Below are 26,943 nucleotides of genomic sequence, written 5' to 3' on the forward strand. Positions count from 1 at the left end.
GGTTATTAGTTACGGACAAGGTTAGTTACAGACAGGGTTAGTCAGAGACAGGGTTAGTTAGAGACAGGGTTAGTTACAGACAGGGTTATTAGTTACGGACAAGGTTAGTTACAGACAGGGTTATTAGTTACAGACAGGGTTATTAGTTACGGACAAGGTTAGTTACAGACAGGGTTATTAGTTACGGACAAGGTTAGTTACGGACAGGGTTAGTCACAGACAGGGTTAGTCAGAGACAGGGTTAGTTAGAGACAGGGTTAGTTACAGACAGGGTTATTAGTTACGGACAAGGTTAGTTACAGACAGGGTTATTAGTTACAGACAGGGTTAGTCACAGACAGGGTTAGTCACAGACAGGATTATTAGTCACAGACAGGGTTATTAACAGACAGGGTTATTAGTCACAGACTGGGTTATTATTCACATATGGGGTTGTTAGTCACAGACTGTGTTAGTCACAGACATGGTTATTAGTTACGGACAGGGTTATTAGTTACAGACAGGGTTATTAGTTACAGACAGGGTTATTAGTCACAGACTGGGTTATTAGATGCAGACAGGGTTAGTAGTTACAGACAGGGTTATAAGTCACAGACAGGGTTAGTCACAGACAGGGTTAGTCAGAGACAGGGTTAGTTAGAGACAGGGTTATTAGTTACGGACAAGGTTAGTTACAGACAGGGTTAGTCAGAGACAGGGTTAGTCAGAGACAGGGTTAGTTAGAGACAGGGTTATTAGTTACGGACAAGGTTAGTTACAGACAGAGTTATTAGTTACGGACAGGGTTAGTCACAGACAGGGTTAGTCAGAGACAGGGTTAGTTAGAGACAGGGTTAGTTACAGACAGGGTTATTAGTTACGGACAAGGTTAGTTACAGACAGGGTTATTAGTTACAGACAGGGTTAGTCACAGACAGGGTTAGTCACAGACAGGGTTATTAGTCACAGACAGGGTTAGTCACAGACAGGGTTAGTCACAGACAGGGTTAGTCACAGACAGGATTATTAGTCACAGACAGGGTTATTTACAGACAGGGTTATTAGTCACAGACTGGGTTATTATTCACATATGGGGTTATTAGTCACAGACTGTGTTAGTCACAGACATGGTTATTAGTTACGGACAGGGTTATTAGTTACAGACAGGGTTATTAGTTACAGACAGGGTTATTAGTCACAGACTGGGTTATTAGATGCAGACAGGGTTAGTAGTTACAGACAGGGTTATAAGTCACAGACAGGGTTAGTCACAGACAGGGTTAGTCAGAGACAGGGTTAGTTAGAGACAGGGTTATTACGGACAAGGTTAGTTACAGACAGGGTTAGTCAGAGACAGGGTTAGTCAGAGACAGGGTTAGTTAGAGACAGGGTTAGTTACAGACAGGGTTAGTTACAGACAGGGTTAGTTACAGACAGGGTTATTAGTTACGGACAAGGTTAGTTACAGACAGGGTTAGTCACAGACAGGGTTAGTCACAGACAGGGTTATTAGTCACAGACAGGGTTAGTCACAGACAGGGTTATTAGTCACAGACAGGGTTAGTCACAGACAGGGTTAGTCACAGACAGGGTTAGTCACAGACAGGATCACAGACAGGAAAATAAATTCATAGTGCTTTTGCGTGGTAGGCAAGGGCACATATCAAACTTCTCATCAGGTCTTGCTTGACTGATACCCAGCCTAATGTTGGGTATCTCTGAAATATGCCACAAACAAATCACATTTAGATGTTGAGGAAAGTTCACATAGGTTTGCAGGGGTAGGATTTATCATCAAATAATCTACACCTAATGGCTGCACACTGTGCACCGACACAGACTGGGGTGTGTGTGTGTGTGTGTGTGTGTGTGTGTGTGTGTGTGTGTGTGTGCACGTGTCGGTATGGTTGGAGAGATGGTGCTTTATGCTAATAGCGGTGCAGGAATGAAATGAAATGATAGCCCACTCGTCCATGTAATGTTTATTCATTACGTTACTCATATTGAGGACAGGAGAAGAGAGGCCTGCACAATATTGATGATGAATATGAATGCAACCACACAGTGTGTGTGTGTGTGTGTGTGTGTGTGTGTGTGTGTGTGTGTGTGTGTGTGTGTGTGTGTGTGTGTGTGTGAAGGGGTAAGAGTAGCTGTTAGATCAGACAGTGTAGGGCAGTGTGTCCCAAACTCGGTCCTGGTAACCCCAAGGGGTGCACGTTTAGGTTTTATGCCCTAACACTATACAGCCAATTCAAATAATCAAAGCTTAATGATGAACTCATTATTTGAATCAGCTGTGCTTGTGCTAGGGCATAAAACCTAAACGTGCACCCAGGCAGGGCCCCAGGACCGAGTTTGGGAAACCCTGGTGTCGGGTGTCCACCAACTCTGCCCAGAGGGTGATGAAATGTCACTTCCTTATGTTATAAAATCAATTTCACCAAGACAAATGTGATTATTCATGTCTCTCCTCTTCTGTTCTCTCCTCCTCTGTTCTCGCCTCCTCTTCTGTTCTCTCCTCTTCTGTTCTCTCCTCCTCTGTTCTCGCCTCCTCTGTTCTCTCCTCTTCTGTTCTCTCCTCTTCTGTTCTCTCCTCCTCTGTTCTCTCCTCTTCTGTTCTCTCCTCTTCTGTTCTCTCCTCCTCTGTTCTCTCCTCTTCTGTTCTCTCCTTCTCTGTTCTCTCCTCTTCTGTTCTCTCCTCCTCTGTTCTCGCCTCCTCTTCTGTTCTCTCCTCTTCTGTTCTCTCCTCCTCTGTTCTCGCCTCCTCTGTTCTCTCCTCTTCTGTTCTCTCCTCTTCTGTTCTCGCCTCCTCTTCTGTTCTCTCCTCCTCTGTTCTCTCCTCCTCTGTTCTCTCCTCTTCTGTTCTCGCCTCCTCTTCTGTTCTCTCCTCCTCTGTTCTCTCCTCCTCTGTTCTCTCCTCCTCTGTTCTCTCCTCCTCTGTTCTCTCCTCTTCTGTTCTCCTCTTCTGTTCTCTCCTCTTCTGTTCTCGCCTCCTCTTCTGTTCTCTCCTCCTCTGTTCTCTCCTCCTCTGTTCTCTCCTCTTCTGTTCTCTCCTCTTCTGTTCTCTCCTCTTCTGTTCTCGCCTCCTCTTCTGTTCTCTCCTCCTCTGTTCTCTCCTCCTCTGTTCTCTCCTCTTCTGTTCTCTCCTCTTCTGTTCTCGCCTCCTCTTCTGTTCTCTCCTCTTCTGTTCTCTCCTCCTCTGTTCTCTCCTCCTCTGTTCTCTCCTCCTCTGTTCTCTCTTCTTCTGTTCTCTCCTCCTCTGTTCTCTCCTCCTCTGTTCTCTCCTCCTCTGTTCTCTCCTCCTCTGTTCTCTCCTCTTCTGTTCTCTCCTCTTCTGTTCTCTCCTCCTCTGTTCTCTCCTCTTCTGTTCTCTCCTCTTCTGTTCTCGCCTCCTCTTCTGTTCTCTCCTCTTCTGTTCTCTCCTCCTCTGTTCTCTCCTCCTCTGTTCTCTCCTCCTCTGTTCTCTCCTCTTCTGTTCTCTCCTCTTCTGTTCTCTCCTCCTCTGTTCTCTCCTCTTCTGTTCTCTCCTCTTCTGTTCTCGCCTCCTCTTCTGTTCTCTCCTCTTCTGTTCTCTCCTCTTCTGTTCTCGCCTCCTCTTCTGTTCTCTCCTCTTCTTCTGTTCTCTCCTCTTCTGTTCTCTCCTTCTCTGTTCTCTCCTCTTCTGTTCTCTCCTCTTCTGTTCTCTCCTCTTCTGTTCTCTCCTCTTCTGTTCTCTCCTCCTCTGTTCTCTCCTCTTCTGTTCTCTCCTCTTCTGCTCTCTCCTCTTCTGTTCTCTCCTCTTCTGTTCTCTCCTCCTCTGTTCTCTCCTCCTCTGTTCTCTCCTCCTCTGTTCTCTCCTCTTCTGTTTCTCTCCTCTTCTGTTCTCTCCTCCTCTGTTCTCTCCTCTTCTGTTTCTCTCCTCTTCTGTTCTCGCCTCCTCTTCTGTTCTCTCCTCTTCTGTTCTCTCCTCTTCTGTTCTCGCCTCCTCTTCTGTTCTCTCCTCTTCTTCTGTTCTCTCCTCTTCTGTTCTCTCCTTCTCTGTTCTCTCCTCTTCTGTTCTCTCCTCTTCTGTTCTCTCCTCTTCTGTTCTCTCCTCTTCTGTTCTCTCCTCCTCTGTTCTCTCCTCTTCTGTTCTCTCCTCTTCTGCTCTCTCCTTCTCTGTTCTCTCCTCTTCTGTTCTCTCCTCTTCTGTTCTCTCCTCCTCTGTTCTCTCCTCCTCTGTTCTCTCCTCTTCTGTTCTCTCCTCTTCTGTTCTCTCCTCCTCTGTTTTCTCCTCTTCTGTTCTCTCTTCTGTTCTCTCCTCCTCTGTTCTCTCCTCCTCTGTTCTCTCCTCTTCTGTTCTCTCCTCTTCTGTTCTCTCCTCCTCTGTTTTCTCCTCTTCTGTTCTCTCTTCTGTTCTCGCCTCTTCTGTTCTCTCCTCCTCTGTTTTCTCCTCTTCTGTTCTCTCTTCTGTTCTCTCCTCCTCTGTTCTCTCCTCTTCTGTTCTCTCCTCTTCTGTTCTCTCCTCTTCTGTTCTCTCCTCCTCTGTTCTCTCCTCCTCTGTTCTCTCCTCCTCCTCTGTTCTCTAATACTCTCTTCTCTCCTGCAACTACAGTAGTGATTCTGATTCTGACAGAGATTCTGATGCTTTTGAGGAGAGAGAAACAAGGTTGACTGATCTCTGTTTTGAAACGTAAAATTAAAAATAATATTAAGAAAACAACTTAATGAAAGATCCCTTTTCAGTCTTTTATATATCTACACAGAAAATGCTACATTATTCTCCAGATATGCGTCCACATATTTCAGCGTTAGATTTACACACTGCTTAGTGTAAAGCCTTATTTGTATATTTCCCAGAGTGCCTTTGAGGTGAATTGTAGAGTTACCAACAATAACTTTATTTGTTAGTGACAGACACATGGTTGTTGCTTTCACCCATTTTCAGTCCTGTGGCCTTCAAATGAGATCCTAAGCTAATATGTTATCATTCAAATTAAACGCTTGAACACAGTACGTATTAAGGACTAGTACAGTGGCCATAAACCCTTAAGAGTAAGGGCGGCAGGTAGCTTAGTGGTTAAGAGCGTTGTGCCAATAACCAAAAGGTCGCTGGTTCTAATCCCCGAGCCGACTAGGTGAAAAATCTGTCGATGTGCCCTTGAGCAAGGCCCTTAACCCTAATTGCTCCTGTAAGTCGCTCTGGATAAGAGTGTCTGCTAAATAACAAAAAATGTAAATGTAAAAAGAGTCTATTGACATACCAGTGTGTCAATCTAAGTAACATAATTCAAAAAATCTACCTGTAATAGAGCATGCTGGGAAATATGATAATGATGGGCGTGGTTTTTGTTGAACACTGGTTATTAACTCCAACACTGGGGTTCTTTTACACCAATGAGTGTTCATTTAATACTTAAAGAGTTAATTCAACACCTGAATCAACACTGGCCAATTTGATGTGTACTCTCGTATAGATAAGAGTCGCGATCTTTCAGGCTTTGTATACATTCATCTAAAATTCATGCTGCAACAAGTACAGTCCTCCTATCTCCATCCCGTTAAGTACGAAAACCCTTCACAACAACAAGACGAATGTGGAGTCAACTCTGTAGAGCTTGATAAAAGGAATTCAGTCAAACATACAGCTGAAGGGAGCGTCCCAAATGGCACCCTATTCCCTTCACAGTGCACTACTTTTGACCAGGGGAGCCCATTGGGAATAGGGTACAATTTGGGATGCACAACTGAAATCTCTCTTAATAACAGAAGCCTTGGGAGCCACAAGGGGCTGTGAAGCTAGGATCCAAATCATTCCCACCAATATAAACAGGAGAAAATAAAGACACTATAGATGGCCTGCAACACTGCAGAAGTGTTATAGAGGAAACATCGGTCAGACAGCCTGCGGCGCAGCAAGACTAACACAGACCCCAAAATCAATCTGGGGATTAATAAATCTCCCGGCAGAAGATGACAATAGCAATTAATGGGATGCACAATTTTTTTTTCTCTCTCTCTCTCTCTCTCTCTCTCTCTCTCTCTCTCTCTCTCTCTCTCTCTCTCTCTCTCTCTCTCTCTCTCTCTCTCTCTCTCTCTCTCTCTCTCTCTCTCTCTCTCTCTCTCTCTCTCTCTCTCTCTCTCTCTCTCTCTCTCTCTCTCTCTCTCTCTCTCTCTCTCTCTCTCTCTCTCTCTCTCTCTCTCTCCCTCTCTCTCTCTCTCTCTCTTCTCGCTCTCTCTCTCGCTCACTCACTCAAAGGGGAGGTATTGGCAAAGCAACTGAAATAGATAATAAACAAAAGTGAGAAGACAAAAAAGTAGTACGAATAGTAGAGGAAGATAAAGAAACAGATAAATATAATAATATGGGTTGTATTTACAATGGTGTTTATGCTTCACTGGTTGCCCTTTTCTCATGACAACGGGCCACAAATCTTGCTGCTGTGATTGCACACTGCGGTATTTCGCCTAACAGAGATGGGAGTTTATCAATGTTTGATTAGTTTTCAAATTTTTTGTGGGTCTGTGTGATCTGTGGGAAATATGTGTCTCTAATATGGTCATAAATTTGGCAGGAGGTTAGGAAGTGCACCTCAGTTTTCCACCTCATTTTGTGGGCAGTGTGCACATCGCCTGTCTTCTCTTGAGAGCCAGGTCTGCCTACGGCGGCCTTTCTCAATAGCAAGGCTATGCTCACTGAGTCTGTACATAGTCAAAGCTTTTCATAAGTTTGGGTCAGTCACAGTGGTCAAGTATTCTGCCACTGTGTACTCTCTGTTTAGGACCACATAGCATTCAAATTTGTTCTTTGGTTGATTCTTTCCATTGTGTCAAATTATCTTTTTGCTTTCTCATAATTTGGTTGGGCAACGGGTTCTATAACTGATTCACTTATTTTGAGCCAGATCCTAATTGGGATGTCGAGTTTTATGTTCCTTTTGATGGCCTAGAAGGCCCTTCTTGCCTTGTCCCTTAGATATATACACATATATGCTCTGTAGCTCAGCTGGTAGAGCACGGCGCTTGTAACGCCAAGGTAGTGGGTTCGATCCCCGGGACCACCCATACACAAAAATGTATGCACGCATGACTGTAAGTCGCTTTGGATAAAAGCATCTGCTAAATGGCATATTATTATTATATTTAAGTGATTTAAAATGTCTGCCCCTCTTACCTGACAGGGCTGTTCCACAACGGAGAGGCTTTAATAGAGAACGTATTGGTTCTGCATCTAGGAACCCTAAGCAGACCGGTTCCTTGGGAGCAGAGCACCCTCACTGGGTTGTATGGGACAAGCATGTCTTTCAGATAAGAGGGGCCAAGGCCATGCAGGAATTTAAAATCAGACCAAGATTTGACAGGCAGCCAGTGTAGTGCAGATAAAACTGTTGGTTAAAGTCCCCGCTGCAGTGTTCTGGACAAGTTGTATGCTTCTAATAGTAGAGTCTGAGCAGCTGGACAGGAGGACATTACAGTAGTCTAGATTATATTAGAGTCTGAGCAGCTGGACGGGAGGACATTACAGTAGTCTAGATTATATTAGAGTCTGAGCAGCTGGACAGGAGGACATTACAGTAGTCTAGATTATATTAGAGTCTGAGCAGCTGGACGGGAGGACATTACAGTAGTCTAGATTATATTAGAGTCTAAGCAGCTGGACAGGAGGACATTACAGTAGTCTAGATTATATTAGAGTCTGAGCAGCTGGACAGGAGGACATTACAGTAGTCTAGATTATATTAGAGTCTGAGCAGCTGGACAGGAGGACATTACAGTAGTCTGGATTATATTACAGTCTGAGCAGCTGGACAGGAGGACATTACAGTAGTCTAGATTATATTACAGTCTGAGCAGCTGGACAGGAGGACATTACAGTAGTCTAGATTATATTAGAGTCTGAGCAGCTGGACAGGAGGACATTACAGTAGTCTAGATTATATTAGAGTCTGATCAGCTGGACAGGAGGACATTACAGTAGTCTAGATTATATTAGAGTCTGAGCAGCTGGACAGGAGGACATTACAGTAGTCTGGATTATATTAGAGTCTGAGCAGCTGGACAGGAGGACATTACAGTAGTCTGGATTATATTACAGTCTGAGCAGCTGGACAGGAGGACATTACAGTAGTCTAGATTATATTAGAGTCTTATCAGCTGGACAGGAGGACATTACAGTAGTCTAGATTATATTAGAGTCTGATCAGCTGGACAGGAGGACATTACAGTAGTCTAGATTATATTAGAGTCTGAGCAGCTGGACAGGAGGACATTACAGTAGTCTGGATTATATTAGAGTCTGAGCAGCTGGACAGGAGGACATTACAGTAGTCTGGATTATATTACAGTCTGAGCAGCTGGACAGGAGGACATTACAGTAGTCTAGATTATATTAGAGTCTGATCAGCTGGATAGGAGGACATTACAGTAGTCTAGATTATATTAGAGTCTGAGCAGCTGGACAGGAGGACATTACAGTAGTCTAGATTATATTAGAGTCTGAGCAGCTGGACAGGAGGACATTACAGTAGTCTAGATTATATTAGAGTCTGAGCAGCTGGACAGGAGGACATTACAGTAGTCTAGATTATATTAGAGTCTGAGCAGCTGGACAGGAGGGCATTACAGTAGTCTAGATTATATTAGAGTCTGAGCAGCTGGACAGGAGGACATTACAGTAGTCTAGATTATATTAGAGTCTGAGCAGCTGGACAGGAGGACATTACAGTAGTCTAGATTATATTAGAGTCTGAGCAGCTGGACAGGAGGACATTACAGTAGTCTAGATTATATTAGAGTTTGAGCAGCTGGACAGGAGGACATTACAGTAGTCTAGATTATATTAGAGTCTGAGCAGCTGGACAGGAGGGCATTACAGTAGTCTAGATTATATTAGAGTCTGAGCAGCTGGACAGGAGGGCATTACAGTAGTCTAGATTATATTAGAGTCTGAGCAGCTGGACAGGAGGACATTACAGTAGTCTAGATTATATTAGAGTCTGAGCAGCTGGACAGGAGGGCATTACAGTAGTCTAGATTATATTAGAGTCTGAGCAGCTGGACAGGAGGACATTACAGTAGTCTAGATTATATTAGAGTCTGAGCAGCTGGAGAGGAGAGTTTTACAGTAGTCTAGATTATATTAGAGTCTGAGCAGCTGGACAGGAGGACATTACAGTAGTCTAGATTATATTAGAGTCTGAGCAGCTGGACATTACAGTAGTCTAGTCTAGATGAAACAAATGCATGGACCAGAGATGAAGTGTCTAATTCTGATATGTTGTTCTGGATATGCTTTTTATGTGGTTATCAAAAGTTAGGTTAAGGTCAAAGGTAACAATCAAGGTTTTTAACAACCATGTTAGGTCATCAACGTTGAGAGTGAGGTCTGACACAGCCTTGTGGAAGTTACCTGTGGTGTTGATGTTTAGGCCGAGGTATGTATAATTATTTGTGAGCTCTAGGGATATGGTGTCTAAATGGAATTTGTATCTGTTGTCCTGGCAACTGGACCTTTTTTGGAACACCATTATTTTTGTCTTACTGAGATTTACTGTCAGGGCCCAGGTCTGACATAATCTGTGCAGAACATCTAGGTGCTGCTGTAGGCCCTCCTTGGTTGGGGACAGAAGCACCAATTAATCTGCAAACAGTAAACATTTGACTTCTGATTCTAGTAGGGTGAGGCTGGGTGCTGCAGACTGTTCTAGTGCCCTCGCCAATTAATTGATATACAGTATACTGTATGTTGAAGAGGGTGGGGCTCAAGCTGATTGATTAATTGATTTTATAATGTCATATGATTTTCCCCCAACACCGCATTCCATCATTTTGTATAGCAGACCCTCATGCCAAATTGAGTCAAAAGCTTTTTTGAAATCAACAATGCATGAGAAGACCTTCCTTTTGCTTATTTGTCAATTAGGGTGTGCAGGGTGTATACGTGGTCTGTCGTACGGTATTTTGGTAAGAAGCAAATTTGACATTTGTTCAGGACATTGTCTTCACTGAGGAAATGTTGGAGTCTGCTGTTGATGGTACTGCAGAGGATTTTTCAAAGATTACTGTTGATGCAGATTCCACTGTAATTATTGGGGTCAACTTTGTCTCCACTTTTGTGGATTGGTTCCAAATATTGGGGAAGATGCCAGAGCTGAGGATGATGTTAAAGATGTTAAGTATAACCAATTTGAATTTGTGGTCTATATATTTTATCATTTCATTAAGATACCATCAACACCACAGGCCTTTTTGGGCTGGAGGGTTTGTATTTTGTCCTGTAGTTCATTCAATGTAATTGGAGAATCCAGTGGGTTCTGGTAGTCTTTAATAGCTGATTCTAAGATGTGTAGTTGATCATGTATATGCTTTTAATGTTTGTTCTTTGTTCTAAAGCCGAAAATATTTGAGAAGTGGTTTATCCATACATCTCCATTTTGGATAGATAACTCTTCGTGTTGTTGTTTTTCAGTGTGTTCCCAATTTTCCCAGAAGTGGTTCGATTCTATGGATTCTTCTATTACATTGAGCTGATTTCTGATGTGCTGTTCATTCTTTTCTCATAGTGTATTTCTGTATTGTTTTAGTTTTTCACCATATTGAAGACGTAGGCTCAGGTTATCTGGGTCTCTATGTTTTTGGTTAGATAGGTTTCTCAATTTCTTTCTTATGGCTTTGCATTCTTCATCAAACCATTTGTCATTGTTGTTAATTATCTTGGGTTGTCTGCTTGACATTTTTAGATTTGATAGTGAAGCTGAAAGGTCAAATATACTGTTTAGGCTTTCTACTGCCATGTTTACACCTTCACTAATGCAGTGGAACGTTTTGTCCAGGAAGTTGTCTGAAAGGGATTGGATTTGTTGTTGCCCAATTATTTTTTGATAGGTTTCTACACCACTTTCCTTCCCTGTATAGTGCTGACTGAACTCTCTGAGAGACTCTGGGTTGAGGTCAGTGATAAAGTAGTCTACAGTCCTACTGCCAAGGGATGAGCTGTAGGTGTACCTACCGTAGGAGTCCCCTCGAAGCCTATCATTGACTATGTACATATCCAGCGTGCGACAGAGCTGAAGGAGTTGTGACCCCTTTTTGTTGGTTGTTTTGTCGTATTTGTGTCTATGGGGGCATATTTGGGAGGGAATGCTGTCACCTCCAGGTAGGTGTTGGTCCCCCTGTCAGGTTCTTGTCCAGTTCTGGTGTTTAGGTCACCACAGACTAGTACATGTCCCTGGGCCTGGAAATGGTTGATCTCCCCCTCTAGGATGGAAAAGCGGTCTTCATTAATGTATGGGGATTCTAGTGGGGGGATATACTGTAGATAGCGCACAGCAGGAGATTTTTCTCTGTCGCGATAATTTCCTTTTGAATTTCTAGCCAAATGTAAAATGTTCCTGTTTTGATTAATTTCATAGTGGATAAGGTCTGCTCTATACCAAATTAGCATACCCCCTGAATCTCTTCCCTGTTTCACACCTGGTAGTTTAGTGGATGGGACTACCAGCTCTCTGTAACACTCTCCCTCTCCATTCTACCTCTCAATAGATGAGATGTACTTTCCTCTCCGACAACCTTTTAAAGTAATAGATGAACCACTCTATACAGTTCAGGGAAATTCAGAGGCAATTTAAGGGCTTTATTGGCATGGGAAACATATGTTTACATTGCCAAAGCAAGTGAAATAGATAATAAACAAATGTGAAACAAACACAATTCTCTCTCTCTCTCTCTCTCTCTCTCTCTCTCTCTCTCTCTCTCTCTCTCTCTCTCTCTCTCTCTCTCTCTCTCTCTCTCTCTCTCTCTCTCTCTCTCTCTCTCTCTCTCTCTCTCTCTCTCTCTCTCTCTCTCTCTCTCTCTCTCTCTCTCTCTCTCTCTCTCTCTCTCTCTCTCTCTCTCTCTCTCTCTCTCTCTCTCTCTCTCTCTCTCTCTCTCTCTCTCTCTCTCTCTCTCTCTCTCTCTCTCTCTCTCTCTCTCTCTCTCTCTCTCTCTCTCTCTCTCTCTCTCTCTCTCTCTCTCTCGTTATGTAGCCCATTAATGTAAAGAGACGAAGCCCTGAGGACAGTTTGGAGCGAATCACCTGGTCGGTTTTATCTCTCTGTCCCTCTGAGTAAATCCAATAAGCAGTGTCCATCTCTCTCCTCTCTCTCCACACACACACACACACACACACACACACACACACACACACACAAACACACACTGGCTGCCAGCTGAAGTAACAACATGGGAACCAACAACCCCCCGTGGCCCTGGCTGCCAGCTGAAGTAACAACATGGGAACCAACATCCCCCCGTGGCCCTGGCTGCCAGCTGAAGTAACAACATGGGAACCAACATCCCCCCGTGGCCCTGGCTGCCAGCTGAAGTAACAACATTGGAACCAACATCCCCCGTGGCCCTGGCTGCCAGCTGAAGTAACAACATTGGAACCAACATCCCCCCGTGGCCCTGGCTGCCAGCTGAAGTAACAACATCAGTGTGGATGAGGAGCAGTGATCTCAGCATTAGCATATTGTATTAGTGTTTGCATGTGTGCGTGTGCGTGTGCGTGTGTGTGTCACAGTATTAGCATATTGTGGCAATTGTAATTGTGTTTGATGAATTAAAACCAACACAAAAACTGGTGGTCCCTGAGCAGGTGCTGAGAGAGACAGAGAGAGAGAGAGAGAGAGAGCGAGAGAGAGAGAGAGACGGTTACAGAGAGCGCGAGAGCGAGAGAGAGAGAGGGTTACTGATAGAGACGGAGAGAGAGCAACATTGTCTTCTTCAAACAGTAGTCAGTCGCTTCATCTCCTGTTTCTGTAGCGTGAGGCAGCTTGATGTACAAGTACGCTCCTTGGACAGGACGCTAGTCTATCGCAGGGCCCTACCCCCAATCTATCCCTTTAATGCTGAGTGCCAAGCAGAGACACATTGGGTCCCACTTTTCCCATCTTTGGTATGACTCTGCAGGGATCAAACTCCCAACCTTCCAATCTCAGGATGGACACTTACTACAAGGCCATTGAGTTGGTTTCCCACAGCTCTGAATACAGACTCCTAAACATTTCCCCACACCTGTAAGTGATAGTGGTAGGTAGCCTCGAGGTTACTAGTTCGAATCCGGGAGCCGACAAGGTAAAAAAATCTCTTTCTGTGTCCTTGAGCAAGGCAGTTGCTCAAAGGGCGCTGGACAACGGTGACCCTTGGCTGTGTCCCCACTCTCAGGGGGATCCACTGGGCACACACTGGTTGAATCGATGTCGTTTCCACGTCATTTCAATGAAATTACGCTGAACCAACGTGGAATTGACGTCTGTTGCCAGTGGCGAGTTGGGATATGCAAGACACACATTTCCATTTCACACTTGTACAAGTGTGTAACAGGACTAGGGCTGTTGCGGTGACCCCAGGAAAACTCCACATGACTGTTGAATCATGATAATCTCCTCTTATGCACTCTGGACATGCATTGGTGGTCCCCAACTCACTAACGACCATCAGGTCCTAATGGCCTGGTACTCAGGGCTCTATTGTCCCTCTAACCATCAGGTCCTAATGGCCTGGTACTCAGGGCTCTATTGGCCCTCTAACCATCAGGTCCTAATGGCCTGGTACTCAGGGCTCTATTGTCCCTCTAACCATCAGGTCCTAATGGCCTGGTACTCAGGGCTCTATTGGCCCTCTAACCATCAGGTCCTAATGGCCTGGTACTCAGGGCTCTATTGGCCCTCTAACCATCAGGTCCTAATGGCCTGGTACTCAGGGCTCTATTGTCCCTCTAACCATCAGGTCCTAATGGCCTGGTACTCAGGGCTCTATTGTCCCTCTAACCATCAGGTCCTAATGGCCTGGTACTCAGGGCTCTATTGTCCCTCTAACCATTCTGACACCAACGCAACCGTGAATCACATCAAACACATCATCAAAACAGTATTGTGCTTTTAAAACTCACCTCACTGTGATGATCAATTTGAAGAAAGAAGTTCAACAGCAGGTTGAAACTGAGTGGAAAACATGGTCATTGTGGATGTTGTTTCAAAGCTTAACACAACGAAATGGACAGCGCTTTCTAAGGTGATGATTCATTCACAACCCTCATATGCATATTAGAGCTTACGCATAGGCCTCTAAATGAGCCCAAGCCCCCCCCCCAAAAAAAACTGAATTAAAATAATGTTTGTTCCGTTATACAATCCATAGCCTACCACATATTACGCACAGCAGAAAAACATTAAAAAAAAAAACGGATTTAAGATGTCTTTGGTACATAATTGGTCTTGCCTACTCCAAAATTAAACTAATCATATTAATCACCTTTGGTTGTGGATTGTGCTATTATGCACTCTGGATGGACTGGTTACCTTATGCTACGCTCCAAACTTTCTATCCATGAGTCTGGGAGAGAAGGTATAGGCCTAGGCCATGCTGTTGGTTCATTGGGAGAGAAGGTATAGGCCTAGGCCATGCTGTTGGTTCATTGGGAGAGAAGGTATAGGTCTAGGCCATGCTGTTGGTTCATTGGGAGAGAAGGTATAGGCCTAGGCCATGCTGTTGGTTCATTGGGAGAGAAGGTATAGGTATAGGCCATGCTGTTGGTTCATTGGGAGAGAAGGTATAGGCCTAGGCCATGCTGTTGGTTCATTGGGAGAGAAGGTATAGGCCTAGGCCATGCTGTTGGTTCATTGGGAGAGAAGGTATAGGCCATGCTGTTGGTTCATTGGGAGAGAAGGTATAGGCCTTGGCCATGCTGTTGGTTCATTGGGAGAGAAGGTATAGGTCTAGGCCATGCTGTTGGTTCATTGGGAGAGAACGTATAGGCCTAGGCGATGCTGTTGGTTCATTGGGAGAGAAGGTATAGGCCTAGGCCATGCTGTTGGTTCATTGGGAGAGAAGGTATAGGCCTAGGCCATGCTGTTGGTTCATTGGGAGAGAAGGTATAGGTCTAGGCCATGCTGTTGGTTCATTGGGAGAGAAGGTATAGGTCTAGGCCATGCTGTTGGTTCATTGGGAGAGAAGGTATAGGTCTAGGCCATGCTGTTGGTTCACTGGGAGAGAACGTATAGGTCTAGGTGATGCTGTTGGTTCATTGGGAGAGAACGTATAGGTCTAGGCCATGCTGTTGGTTCATTGGGAGAGAATGTATAGGTCTAGGCCATGCTGTTGGTTCATTGGGAGAGAAGGTATAGGTCTAGGCCATGCTGTTGGTTCATTGGGAGAGAAGGTATAGGTCTAGGCCATGCTGTTGGTTCATTGGGAGAGAAGGTATAGGTCTAGGCCATGCTGTTGGTTCATTGGGAGAGAAGGTATAGGTCTAGGCCATGCTGTTGGTTCATTGGGAGAGAAGGTATAGGTCTAGGCCATGCTGTTGGTTCATTGGGAGAGAATGTATAGGTCTAGGCCATGCTGTTGGTTCATTGGGAGAGAAGGTATAGGTCTAGGCCATGCTGTTGGTTCATTGGGAGAGAAGGTATAGGTCTAGGCCATGCTGTTGGTTCATTGGGAGAGAAGGTATAGGTCTAGGCCATGCTGTTGGTTCATTGACTGTGCAGAGCGGCTTACAGAGTTAGTCTACAATTACAGTGAATTTATTTTGAATATCCTAGTAATAGGGCATTTTTTTTTCATAATTATTAAGCTGACACACTACCTTTAGCTACAGTAATATCTCACCAGCGCTCTCCTTCCTTCCAAGCGCAGAGAGAGGGCTGTTGCGGTGACCAACAGTTTAATGAAATATGTTTAGTTGTGAAAACATGTTGCTATCGATGTTACGGAACTGATTTCACTTGGTTTCCCAAATTAAGCACTGGGTAGCTGGAGGAACAGGGTTGGAGAGCCCATGGCATACAGAGTACTGGGTAGCTGGAGGAACAGGGTTGGAGAGCCCATGGCATACAGAGTTTAGGCAGGATATCACCTGTCGCGCAGGCTGCATGCTCATCAAACAGCCGTTGATGGTGGAGTGAAATAACCGAACTAGCATTATTGAAAAACGAAAACGGCGGGAAAGCAGCCTCCATTTGCTATTCCAGTGCATAGGCCTACAGATTAAATATATTTTTTCCCCTGCCCCTGTTCCTGCCTATTTGATAAATGGACCATTCAAAAATCGATTTGACATTTTAGTAAAGACAACATTAAATTGAGAATAGTCTGATGGGTGAAAATATGATCACTTGATGAGAGAACAGCGTGTGCAGCCTGAGGCAAGCTTATTTTGCGACTTTCTCAAATCATCAATAGCCTATATTCGTATCATGCAGCCCATATCTGTTTTTGATTTCTAAGAAATTCAAAGATTTGTATCATTCACAACTAAAGTTGCCTAAAATCTCTAAATCTAGCATATACAGTAGGACCTGTCTCAAATGATCACTTTTACGGTCAACAAAGCCACGTCATATGCAACATTGCAATTTCATTAAATATCATTTTTTTTATTTTATTCAGTTAAGTTTAATTATAGTCTTCTTACTATAAAATCATATAAAATAAATATTTAATAATTGATAGATAACATAAAATAATAGTATTGAACTTATACACATCTTGTCAGCTAAATGAACAAGCCTACAGCCTACAGCATAGCCAGCTAACTAACACACAGCAGGCAACTCACATTCTGTACTTTTGAAATACATTTTCTTCATTTCATGTTTTTTTGATTTTTTTGACCTGCCTAAAATAAATAACGGATTTGTTGTGATGGCGTATATTAAATCGATTTATTATACTTTATGTAGATGTTCCAAAGGAGCGCACGAGCGTCTTGTATGGAGCTCGTATGCACGGAGGGCATGGAGATGCTAAATGTGTTTCTGTTAATTAACGGTCAATTACCATGAGATCCGGCTCTTTTGCATGACAATAACCAGCTGACAAAATGACCGCCACAGCCCTAAACAGGACAAATATAAGCCCCAACAATTTATTATTACTATTACCCCCCCTTACCTGCATGCCTCCGCTGGATTTCTTGTGATTGAGCAGCAGTTCCACAGCCCCCACCACCTCTTTGCGGATGGCGTGCAGCAGAGCATCACCAACATACACGTTAAAGCTCAGCAGTAGTTCTATGATCTCCAGGTTCTCGTTCTCTATGGCGATCAGCAGAGCTGTGCGGCCCAACGGGTCTATACAGTTAATGTTGATCTTGAAGTAGATCTCAGCCTCCTATGGAGAAGGGACAACGAGATAGGATTTTTTGAGTCATGAAAACTCAGGGATGATTGGGAAGGGATGATAATGGCAGTTCCATATCAAAATAATTATCATGGTAAGTAACATTGAAGGTCAACTTACAGTGCCTTCGGAAAGTATTCAGACCCCTTGACATTTTCCACATTTTGTTACGTTACAGCCTTATTCTAAAATGGATTAAAGAAATACAAATCCTCAGCAATCTACACACAATACCCCATAACGACAAAGCAAAAACAGGTTAAGAAATGTTTGCAAATTTATAACAAATAAAAAACAGAAATACCTTATTTACATAAGTATTCAGACCCTTTGCTATGACACTCGAAATTGAGCTCAGGTGCATCCTGTTTCCATTGATCATCCTTGAGATGTTTCTACAACTTAATTGGAGTCCACCTGTGGTAAATTCAATTGATTGGACATGATTTGGAACCAAAAACCAAGCCATGAGGTCGAAGGAATTGTCCGTAGAGCTCAGAGACAGGATTGTGTCAACGCACAAATCTGGGGAAGGGTACCAAAACATTTTTGCAGCATTGAAGCCACTCCTCAGTAAAATGAATATGACAGCCCGCTTGGAGTTTGCCAAAAGGCACCTAAAGACTCTCAGACCATGATATACAAGATTCTCTGGTCTGATGAAACCAAGATTGAACTCTTTGGCTTGAATGCCAAGCATCACGTCTGGAGGAAACCTGGCACCATCCCTACGGTGAAGCATGGTGGTGGCAAAATCGTGCTGTGGGGATGTTTTTCAGCAGCAGGGACTGGGAGACTAGTCAGGATCGAGGCAAAGATGAACGGAGCAAAGTACAGAGAGCTCCTTGATGAAAACCTGCTCCAGATCGCTCAGGACCTCAGACTGGGGCAAAGGTTCACCTTCCAACAGGACAATGACCCTAAGCACACAGCCAAGACAACGCAGGAGTGGCTTCGGGACAAGTCTCTGAATGTCCTTGAGTGGCCCAGCCAGAGCCCGGACTTGAACCCGATCGAACATCTCTGGAGAGAACTGAAAATAGCTGTGCAGCAACGCTCCCCATCCAACCTGACAGAGCTTGAGAGGATCTGCAGAGAATAATTGGAGAAACTCCCCAAATACAGGTGTGCCAACCTTGTAGAGTCATACCCAATAAGATTCTATGCTGTTATCGCTGCCAAAGGTGCTTCAACAAAGTACTGAGTAAAGGGTCTGAATACTTATGTAAATTTGATATTTCAGTTTCTTATTTTGAATAAATTAGCACCAAAAAAAACAATTTAATCCATTTTAGAATAAGGCTGTAACGTAACAAGATGTGGAAAAAGTCAAGGGGTCTGAATACTTTCTGAAGGCACTGTATATGAACTCTCTTTTGAATAAGTTATTTCTTACCTCAACCTTTAATTGAAGGTGCTGACCATCAATCCACCGAAAACTTCCAAGCACACACGCACACACACACACATTCCCACCAATCCATCCATCCCTACCTCCAGGGCCTGTTTGACACTGCCGTAGTCTCCCTTCTCCACGGTTCCCAGATAGGCCTTCTCCAGGGAAGACAGCTCCGACTCAGACCGGACGATCCGCAGAGGGATACGGTCCCGGTACGAAGAGCTGTCTGTCCGCCGGTAGAACAGCTGAGACATCTCACCTCACTTCAACTCAGCTTTTACGGCAGGTGTTGTTGTGAGTGATGCTGTGGCTAGGGCATCACAGACTGTGGCGGGACAGAGAGGGTGTGAGAGGGGCAATGAGAGAAGCCCAAGAGACGCTGGGTGAGACATTTATTGAGAGATAATGGGGTAGGGGTGATATAATCAAGTAAGTCTTTATTAGTTGTGTACATTGTGTTGTATATTGATGGTTGACGTAACCAAAACCAAGAGAGAGAACGAGAGAGATAGAGAGAGAGTGATAGAGAGGGGAAGAGAGAGAGATAGAGATAGTGAGAGAGAGATAGTCCTGAGCAAATGTCAAATTGGCTTCTTACCAAAATACCATTTGACAGACCACGTATATACCCTGAACACCCGTATTGACAAACAAACAAAGCAAAACAAAAGCAAAGTCTTCCCATGCTTTGTTGATATCAAAAAAGCTTTTGACTCAATTTGGCATAAGGGTCTGCTATACAAATTGATGGAAAGCGGTGTTGGAGGAAAAACATGACAATATAGAATTAATGTACACAAAAAACAAGTGTGCAGTTAAAATTGGCAATAAACACACATTTCTTTCCTCAGGGCCGTGAGGTGAGACAGGGATGCATCTTGAGCCCCACCCTCTTCAACATTTATATCACCCTACTAGAATCTGAAGACAAATGTCTACTGTTTGCTGATGATCTGGTGCTTCAGTCACCAACCAAGGAGGGCCAACAGCAGCACCTGGGTCTTCTGTACAGATTCTGTCAGACTTGGACCCTGGGGAATGCTGTCTCCTCTGGGGTAGAACACAGAGCCCCTCGGTTCTAGCAGACCTTGAGGACGTCTATCCGGTTAGCAACCTCTCACTACCTCTAACCTCTCCCCTGTACTGCCCTCCTGGACGCTTTATGGGCCCTGTACGGCTGGTGAGCAATCAGCCCCTTGATTACTCACCAGCCTCAATCAGCCCCAGATAGTCCCAGCCGGAGGACCCGTCGAGACCTGGCACGTCCAGCAGAGGGAGACACCGCCGTGTGATGTAGACTCCGTCTGTCACCAGCCTCCACGAGTCTCCCCCTGGTGGCTTGTCCGCGGTACGTCACAACAGGTATGATTAATATGGTATTGGTCAAGCCTACTCTCAGAAAGAATATAGGAGGCCTTTTCACCACATTGCTTGTTACACCTATACATTCCTGTCATATCTCCACCATGGCATCAAGGTAACAGTATTGTTAGGGGTTAGTTTGGAATTGGTTTTCCCAGTGGCCTATAAGACCACAGATCAGAACTAAGAAGACCAGAGCTCTATATTATTATTAAATATTTTTTTATGTTTTGGTAAAAGGTTAAGAGCACCAGAAAAAGAGATTGATTTAGATATATTCTACAATAGGGCTAAAGTAAATCTTACTTTTGAAACACATTCTCCTGGAGTAGTTATCCAGGACCAGGAGCCCTTTTCCTTTCGTCCAGTGCCATCTGATGACCTACTGATACTGGTCATGTTAGGTAACATGACTGGACAAAGTTGTTTGTTATCAAATAAATAGTAAGCGGGCGTGAATAGTATAAAAGACAACCCTCAATATAATTATAAAAATGTGTCCCGCGAAAACGCAATAGAAGGAATAAAATGTCGTTTTAGTTATACTGTATGAGTCATAACTTTTTAACAGCTGGGTCTAGAGACGAGGTTTGGTCTAGAGACAAGAGGTTTGGTCTAGAGACAAGAGGTTTGGTCTAGATTTGGTCTAACGAGGTTTGTTAGCTGGTCTAGAGCGAGTTTGGTCTAGAGACAAGAGGTTTGGTCTAGAGACGAGGTTTGGTCTATAGACGAGGTTTGGTCTAGAGACGAGGTTTGGTCTAGAGACAAGAGGTTTGGTCTAGAGACAAGAGGTTTGGTCTAGAGATAAGAGGTTTGGTCTAGAGACGAGGTTTGGTCTAGAGACGAGGTTTGGTCTAGAGATGAGGTTTGGTCTAGAGACGAGGTTTGGTCTAGAGACGAGGTTTGGTCTAGAGACGAGGTTTGGTCTAGAGACAAGGTTTGGTCTAGAGACAAGAGGTTTGGTCTAGAGACGAGGTTTGGTCTAGAGATGAGGTTTGGTCTAGAGACGAGGTTTGGTCTAGAGACGAGGTTTGGTCTAGAGACGAGGTTTGGTCTAGAGACGAGGTTTGGTCTAGAGACGAGGTTTGGTCTAGAGACAAGAGGTTTGGTCTAGAGACGAGGTTTGGTCTAGAGACAAGAGGTTTGGTCTAGAGACGAGGTTTGGTCTAGAAACGAGGTTTGGTCTAGAGACAAGAGGTTTGGTCTAGAGACAAGAGGTTTGGTCTAGAGACGAGGTTTGTCTAGAGATGAGGTTTGGTCTAGAGACGAGGTTTGGTCTAGAGACGAGGTTTGGTCTAGAGACGAGGTTTGGTCTAGAGACGAGGTTTGGTCTAGAGACGAGGTTTGGTCTAGAGACGAGGTTTGGTCTAGAGACGAGGTTTGGTCTAGAGACAAGAGGTTTGGTCTAGAGACGAGGTTTGGTCTAGAGACAAGAGGTTTGGTCTAGAGACGAGGTTTGACCTAGAAACGAGGTTTGGTCTAGAGACGAGGTTTGGTCTAGAGACGAGGTTTGGTCTAGAGACAAGAGGTTTGATCTAGAGACAAGAGGTTTGGTCTAGAGACAAGAGGTTTGGCCTAGAAACAAGAGGTTTGGTCTAGAGACAAGAGGTTTGGTCTAGAGACGAGGTTTGGTCTAGAGACAAGAGGTTTGGTCTAGAGACGAGGTTTGGTCTAGAGACAAGAGGTTTGGTCTAGAGACGAGGTTTGACCTAGAAACGAGGTTTGGTCTAGAGACGAGGTTTGGTCTAGAGACAAGAGGTTTGATCTAGAGACAAGAGGTTTGGTCTAGAGACAAGAGGTTTGGCCTAGAAACAAGAGGTTTGGTCTAGAGACAAGAGGTTTGGTCTAGAGACAAGAGGTTTGGTCTAGAGACGAGGTTTGACCTAGAAACGAGGTTTGGTCTAGAGACGAGGTTTGGTCTAGAGACAAGGTTTGGTCTAGAGACAAGAGGTTTGGCCTAGAAACAAGAGGTTTGGTCTAGAGACAAGAGGTTTGGTCTAGAAATGAGAGTTTTGGTCTAGAAACAATAGGTTTGGGCTAGAAACAAAAGGATTGGTCTAGAGGCTTTTATATATTTCAAAGTGGCCTCCTATACTGTATGTTCAGGGACCAATCACATCAGGAATACAAAACATGACATGATGTGATTGGTAGATGATTTGCAACATTGTTGTTTCGTATTCACATTGTGATAGGTCCCTGAACCATTTTGAAACGTATAAAACCCTCATATTCTTAATCTGTAAAACCCCAATGAAGGCTGAAGCACATTGTCCTAAAATAATAATTTGTATTAACTTCCAGTTTCCTCCAAGAGTTGTCTCTTACAGGTGAGGTGAAATGATACAAAGACTTTGATTGAGATGCGGACCACTCAGATGATGATACAAATGTAAAGACTTTGCTGCTCTCACAAAAATATAATTGGTCCTCTGTAGCTCAGCTGGTAGAGCACGGCGCTTGTAACGCCAAGGTAGTGGGTTCGACCCCCGGGACCACCCATACACAAAAATGTATGCACGCATGACTGTAAGTCGCTTTGGATAAAAGCGTCTGCTAAATGGCATATTATTATTATATTATTTAAAGACTTTGCTGCTCTCACAAAAATATAATTTAGCCATTTAATGTGTTATCTGGGTGAATATTTTGGTAGGCCAATGACACTACCAAATCAAAATTCCAGGACACACAGCAAAAATATTTAGGAACATACAGTTGAAGTCGCAAGTTTACATACGCCTTAGCCAAATGCATTTAAACTCAGTTTTTCACAATTCCTGACATTTAATCCTAGTAAAAATTCCCTGTCGTAGGTCAGTTAGGATCACCACTTTATTTTAAGAATGTGAAATGTCAGAATAATAGTAGAGAGAATTATTTATTTCAGCTTTTATTTATTTCATCACATTCCCAGTGGGTCAGAAGTTTACATACACTCAATTAGTATTTGGTAGCATTGCCTTTAAATTGTTTAACTTGGGTCAAATGTTTCGGGTAGCCTTCCACAAGCTTCCCACAATAAGTTGGGTGAATTTTGGCCCATTCCTCCTGGCAGAGCTGGTGTAACTGAGTCAGGTTTGTATGCCTCCTTGCTCGCACACGCTTTTTCAATTCTGCCCAAAAATGTTCTATAGGATTGAGGTCAGTGCTTTGTGATGGCCACTCCAATAACTTGACTTTGTTGTCCTTAAACCATTTTGCCACAACTTTGGAAGTATGCTTGGGGTCATTGTCCATTTGGAAGACCCATTTGCGACCAAGCTTTAACTTCCTGACTGATGTCTTGAGATGTTGCTTCAATATATCCACATAATTTCCCTTCCTCATGATGCCATCTATTTTGTGAAGTGCACCAGTCCCTCCTGCAGCAAAGCACCCCCACAGCATGATGCTGCCACCCCCGTGCTTCAAGGTTGGGATTGTGTTCTTCGGCTTGCAAGCAACCCCCTTTTTCCTCCAAACATAACGATGGTCATTATGGCCAAACAGTTCTATTTTTGTTTCATCAGACCAGAGGACATTTCTCCAAAAAGTACGATCTTTGTCCCCATGTGCAGTTGCAAACCGTAGTCTGGCTTTTTTTATGGCGGTTTTGGAGCAGTGGCTTCTTCCTTGCTGAACGGCCTTTCAGGTTATGTCGATATATGACTTGTTTTACTTAGGATATAGATACTTTTGTACCTGTTTCCTCTAGCATCTTCACAATGTCCTTTGCTGTTGTTCTGGGATTGATTTGCACTTTTCGCACCAAAGTATGTTCATCTCTAGGAGACAGAACGCGTCTCCTTCCTGAGCGGTATGACAGCTGCGTGGTCCCATGGTGTTTATACTTGCGTACTATTGTTTGTACAGATGAATGAGGTACCTTCAGGCATTTGGAAATCGCTCCCAAAGATGAACCAGACTTGTGGAGGTCTACAATTTTTTTCTGAGGTCTTGGCTGATTTCTTTTGATTTTCCTATGATGTCAAGCAAAGAGGCACTGAGTGTGAAGGTAGTCCTTGAAATACATCCTCATTTACACCTCCAATTGACTCAAATGATGTCAATTAGCCAATCAGAAGCTTCTAAAGCCATGACATCATTTTCTGGAATTTTCCAAGCTGTTTAAAGGCACAATCAACTTAATGTATGTAAACTTCTGACCCACTGGAATTGTGACACAGTGAATTATAAGTGAAATAATCTGTCTGTAAACAATTGTTGGAAAAATTACTTGTGTCATGCACAAAGTAGATGTCCTAACCGACTTGCCAAAACTATAGTTTGTTAACAAGAAATGTGTGGCATGGTTGAAAAACAAGTTTAATTGACTCCAACCTAAGTGTATGTAAACGTCCGACTTCAACTGTTTTAGTTCGCAATTTATAGCCCAAAGCCATGGGAATGGTAGCCTGAAACAAATGATCATTGCAATCAAAGAAGCCAAAGGACTAGGTCTAGCATTGACGAATCTGTTCGTTCAATCGTTCAATCGATTTCAATTATCACGAGGTAAAGAAGTAGTGTAACTATCTATTGGTTGGAAAGATTGTATAAGATTACTAACATGTAAATGTAATATGATAGTAAAGGAATATGACCACCAGCTATAGACTCATCTATTCCAACATGCAACCCTAACCAATAACACATCAATCCCTATATACTTTATGACCACCAGCTACAGTGCCTTGCAAAAGTATTCATCCCCCTTGGCGTTTTTCCTATTTTGTTGCATTACAACCTGTAATTGAAATTGATTTTTATTTGGATTTCATGTAATGGACTTACACAAAATAGTCCAAATTGGTGAAGTGAAATGAAAAAAATAACGGAAAAGTGGTGCGTGCTTATGTATTCACCCCCTTTGCTATGAAGCACCTAAATAAGATCTGGTGCAACCAATTACCTTAAGAAGTCACTTAATTAGTAAAATAAAGTCCACCTGTGTGCAATCTAAGTGTCACATGATCTGTCACATGATCTCAGTGTATATACACCTGTTCTGAAAGGCCCCAGAGTCTGCAACATGTCACGATCGTCAGGGAGAGACCAATGCGCAGCGTGATGAACGAACATGTTACTTTATATAATTAAAGTGCACACACGAAACAACAAAACAATAAACGACTCGTGAAGTCCACGGTAACAATGACCGACACGGAACAAGAACCCACAAACACAAAAGGAAAACAGACAGTATAAATATGGCTCCCAATCAGAGACAACCAGCCAACAGCTGACACTCGTTGCCTCTGATTGGGAGTCACTCAGGCCAACATAGAAATACACAACCTAGAACCCCCAACATAGAAATAGAACACATAGAATGAACACACCCTGGCTCAACATATAGAGTCCCAGAGCCAGGGTGTGACACAACACCACCAAGCAAGGGGCACCACGAAGACCAAGGAGCTCTCCAAACAGGTCAGGGACAAAGTTGTGGAGAAGTACAGATCAGGGTTGGGTTTTTTAAAAATATCTGAAACTTTGAACATTGGAGTATCTCTCCATAGGACCACTTTAAGCCGTACACCCCTCAGAGCTGGGCTTTACGGAAGAGTGGCCATAAAAAAGCCATTGCTAAAATAAATAAATAAGCAAACACGTTTGGTGTTCGCCAAAAGGTATGTGGGAGACTCCCAAAACATATGGAAGAAGGTGAGACTAATTTGAGCTTTTTGGCCATCAAGGGAAACGCTATATCTGGCGCAAACCCAACACCTCTCATCACCCTGAGAACACCATCCCCACAGTGAAGCATGGTGGTGGCAGCATCATGCTGTAGGGATGTTTTTCATCGGCAGGGACTGGGAAACTGGTCACAATTGAAGGAATGATGGATGGCACTAAATACAGGGAAATTCTTGAGAGAAACCTGTTTCAGTCTTCCAGAGATTTGAGACTGGGACGGAGGTTCACCTTCCAGCAGGACAATGACCCTAAGCATACTGCTAAAGCAACACTCAAGTGGTTTAAGGGGAAACATTTACATTTCCTAGAATGGCCAAGTCAAAGCCCAGACCTCAATCCAATTGAGAATCTGTGGTATGACTTAAAGATTGCTGTACACCAGCGGAACCCATCCAACTTGAAGGAGCTGGAGCATTTTTGCTTTGAAGAATGGGCAAAAATCCCAGTGGCTAGATGTGCCAAGCTTATAGAGACATACCCCAAGAGACTTGTAGCTGTAATTGCTGCAAAAGGTGGCTCTGTAAAGTATTGACTTTGGGGGGGTGAATAGTTATGCACGCTCAAGTTTTCTGTTATTTTTTGTCTTATTTCTTGTTTGTTTCACAATAAAAAATATTTTGCATCTTCAAAGTGGTAGGCATGCTGTGTAAATCAAATGATACAAACCCCCAAAAAATCAATTTTAATTCCAGGTTGTAAGGTAACAAAATAGGAAAAATGCCAAGGTGGGTGAATACTTTCGCAAGCCACTGTATAAACTAATCTAACCCCTTATAACATGCAACCCTAACCAATAACACAATCACTATGTTCTTTATGACCACCAGCTATAGACTCATCACCCTAAAGAGCTAAAGATGAAAACCTTTCCTATGGCATTATTATATTATTGATTGATTGACTATGGCTTTCCAAATCGCCCAATGTTTAATTGTCAATTAGGATTGCAAGCAAAGTTTACAAGTGCAGCAGGCCTTTTATTTTTTGTTATTTTGCCAGGCAAGTCAATTAAGAACAATTTCCTATTTACAATGACGACCTTCACGTGTTGCCTACACTACTGTTTTCCTTTGTAACATTGCTGAGGGGATTTTAGGACCTTTTTTTTTTTTATTTAATTTGTTGAAATAATTAGATCCATTAGCCTAAAGCATCTAGGCATAGGTTACTAGGGAGAATTCAGCAGGGATGTAGCGACTGCAGGGACTAACAGCCAGAACAGGATTTAAACCAGCAATTCAGCCTTTATAAAGGGCACAATCACCTGTGCTATTAAGGTCCAGACCTCCCCACACAGTACAACGATTACACCTGCGCATACAGGTAGACTAGGGACCCACTTTATTGGTTGAAGAATGCCAGGTGACTCAGCCTATATGGCTTCCAATTCAAAAGTTATTAGA

At 43.5% G+C, this 26,943-nt stretch overlaps 1 protein-coding gene and 1 pseudogene across 1 annotated transcript in view; one reads left to right on the plus strand and one right to left on the minus strand.

Annotated features, from left to right (window-relative positions):
- Window positions 1–18,750, minus strand: part of LOC121541364 (short transient receptor potential channel 4-like) — a 68,937-nt gene extending 50,187 nt beyond the window's left edge. Inside the window, exons 1-2 of the mRNA XM_041850343.2 lie at window positions 18,592–18,750; window positions 16,870–17,088 (exon numbers count right to left, since the gene is read on the minus strand). Of these exons, the coding sequence (XP_041706277.1) occupies window positions 16,870–17,088; window positions 18,592–18,750 (378 nt within the window). The remainder of the gene's footprint in view (window positions 1–16,869; window positions 17,089–18,591) is intronic.
- Window positions 18,751–21,105: 2,355 nt separating this feature from the next.
- The window catches only part of LOC121542008, a 184,904-nt pseudogene continuing 179,066 nt past the window's right edge, over window positions 21,106–26,943 (plus strand).

Source organism: Coregonus clupeaformis, chromosome 27 (assembly GCF_020615455.1).
Source record: "Coregonus clupeaformis isolate EN_2021a chromosome 27, ASM2061545v1, whole genome shotgun sequence".
Classification (NCBI taxonomy): domain Eukaryota; kingdom Metazoa; phylum Chordata; class Actinopteri; order Salmoniformes; family Salmonidae; genus Coregonus; species Coregonus clupeaformis.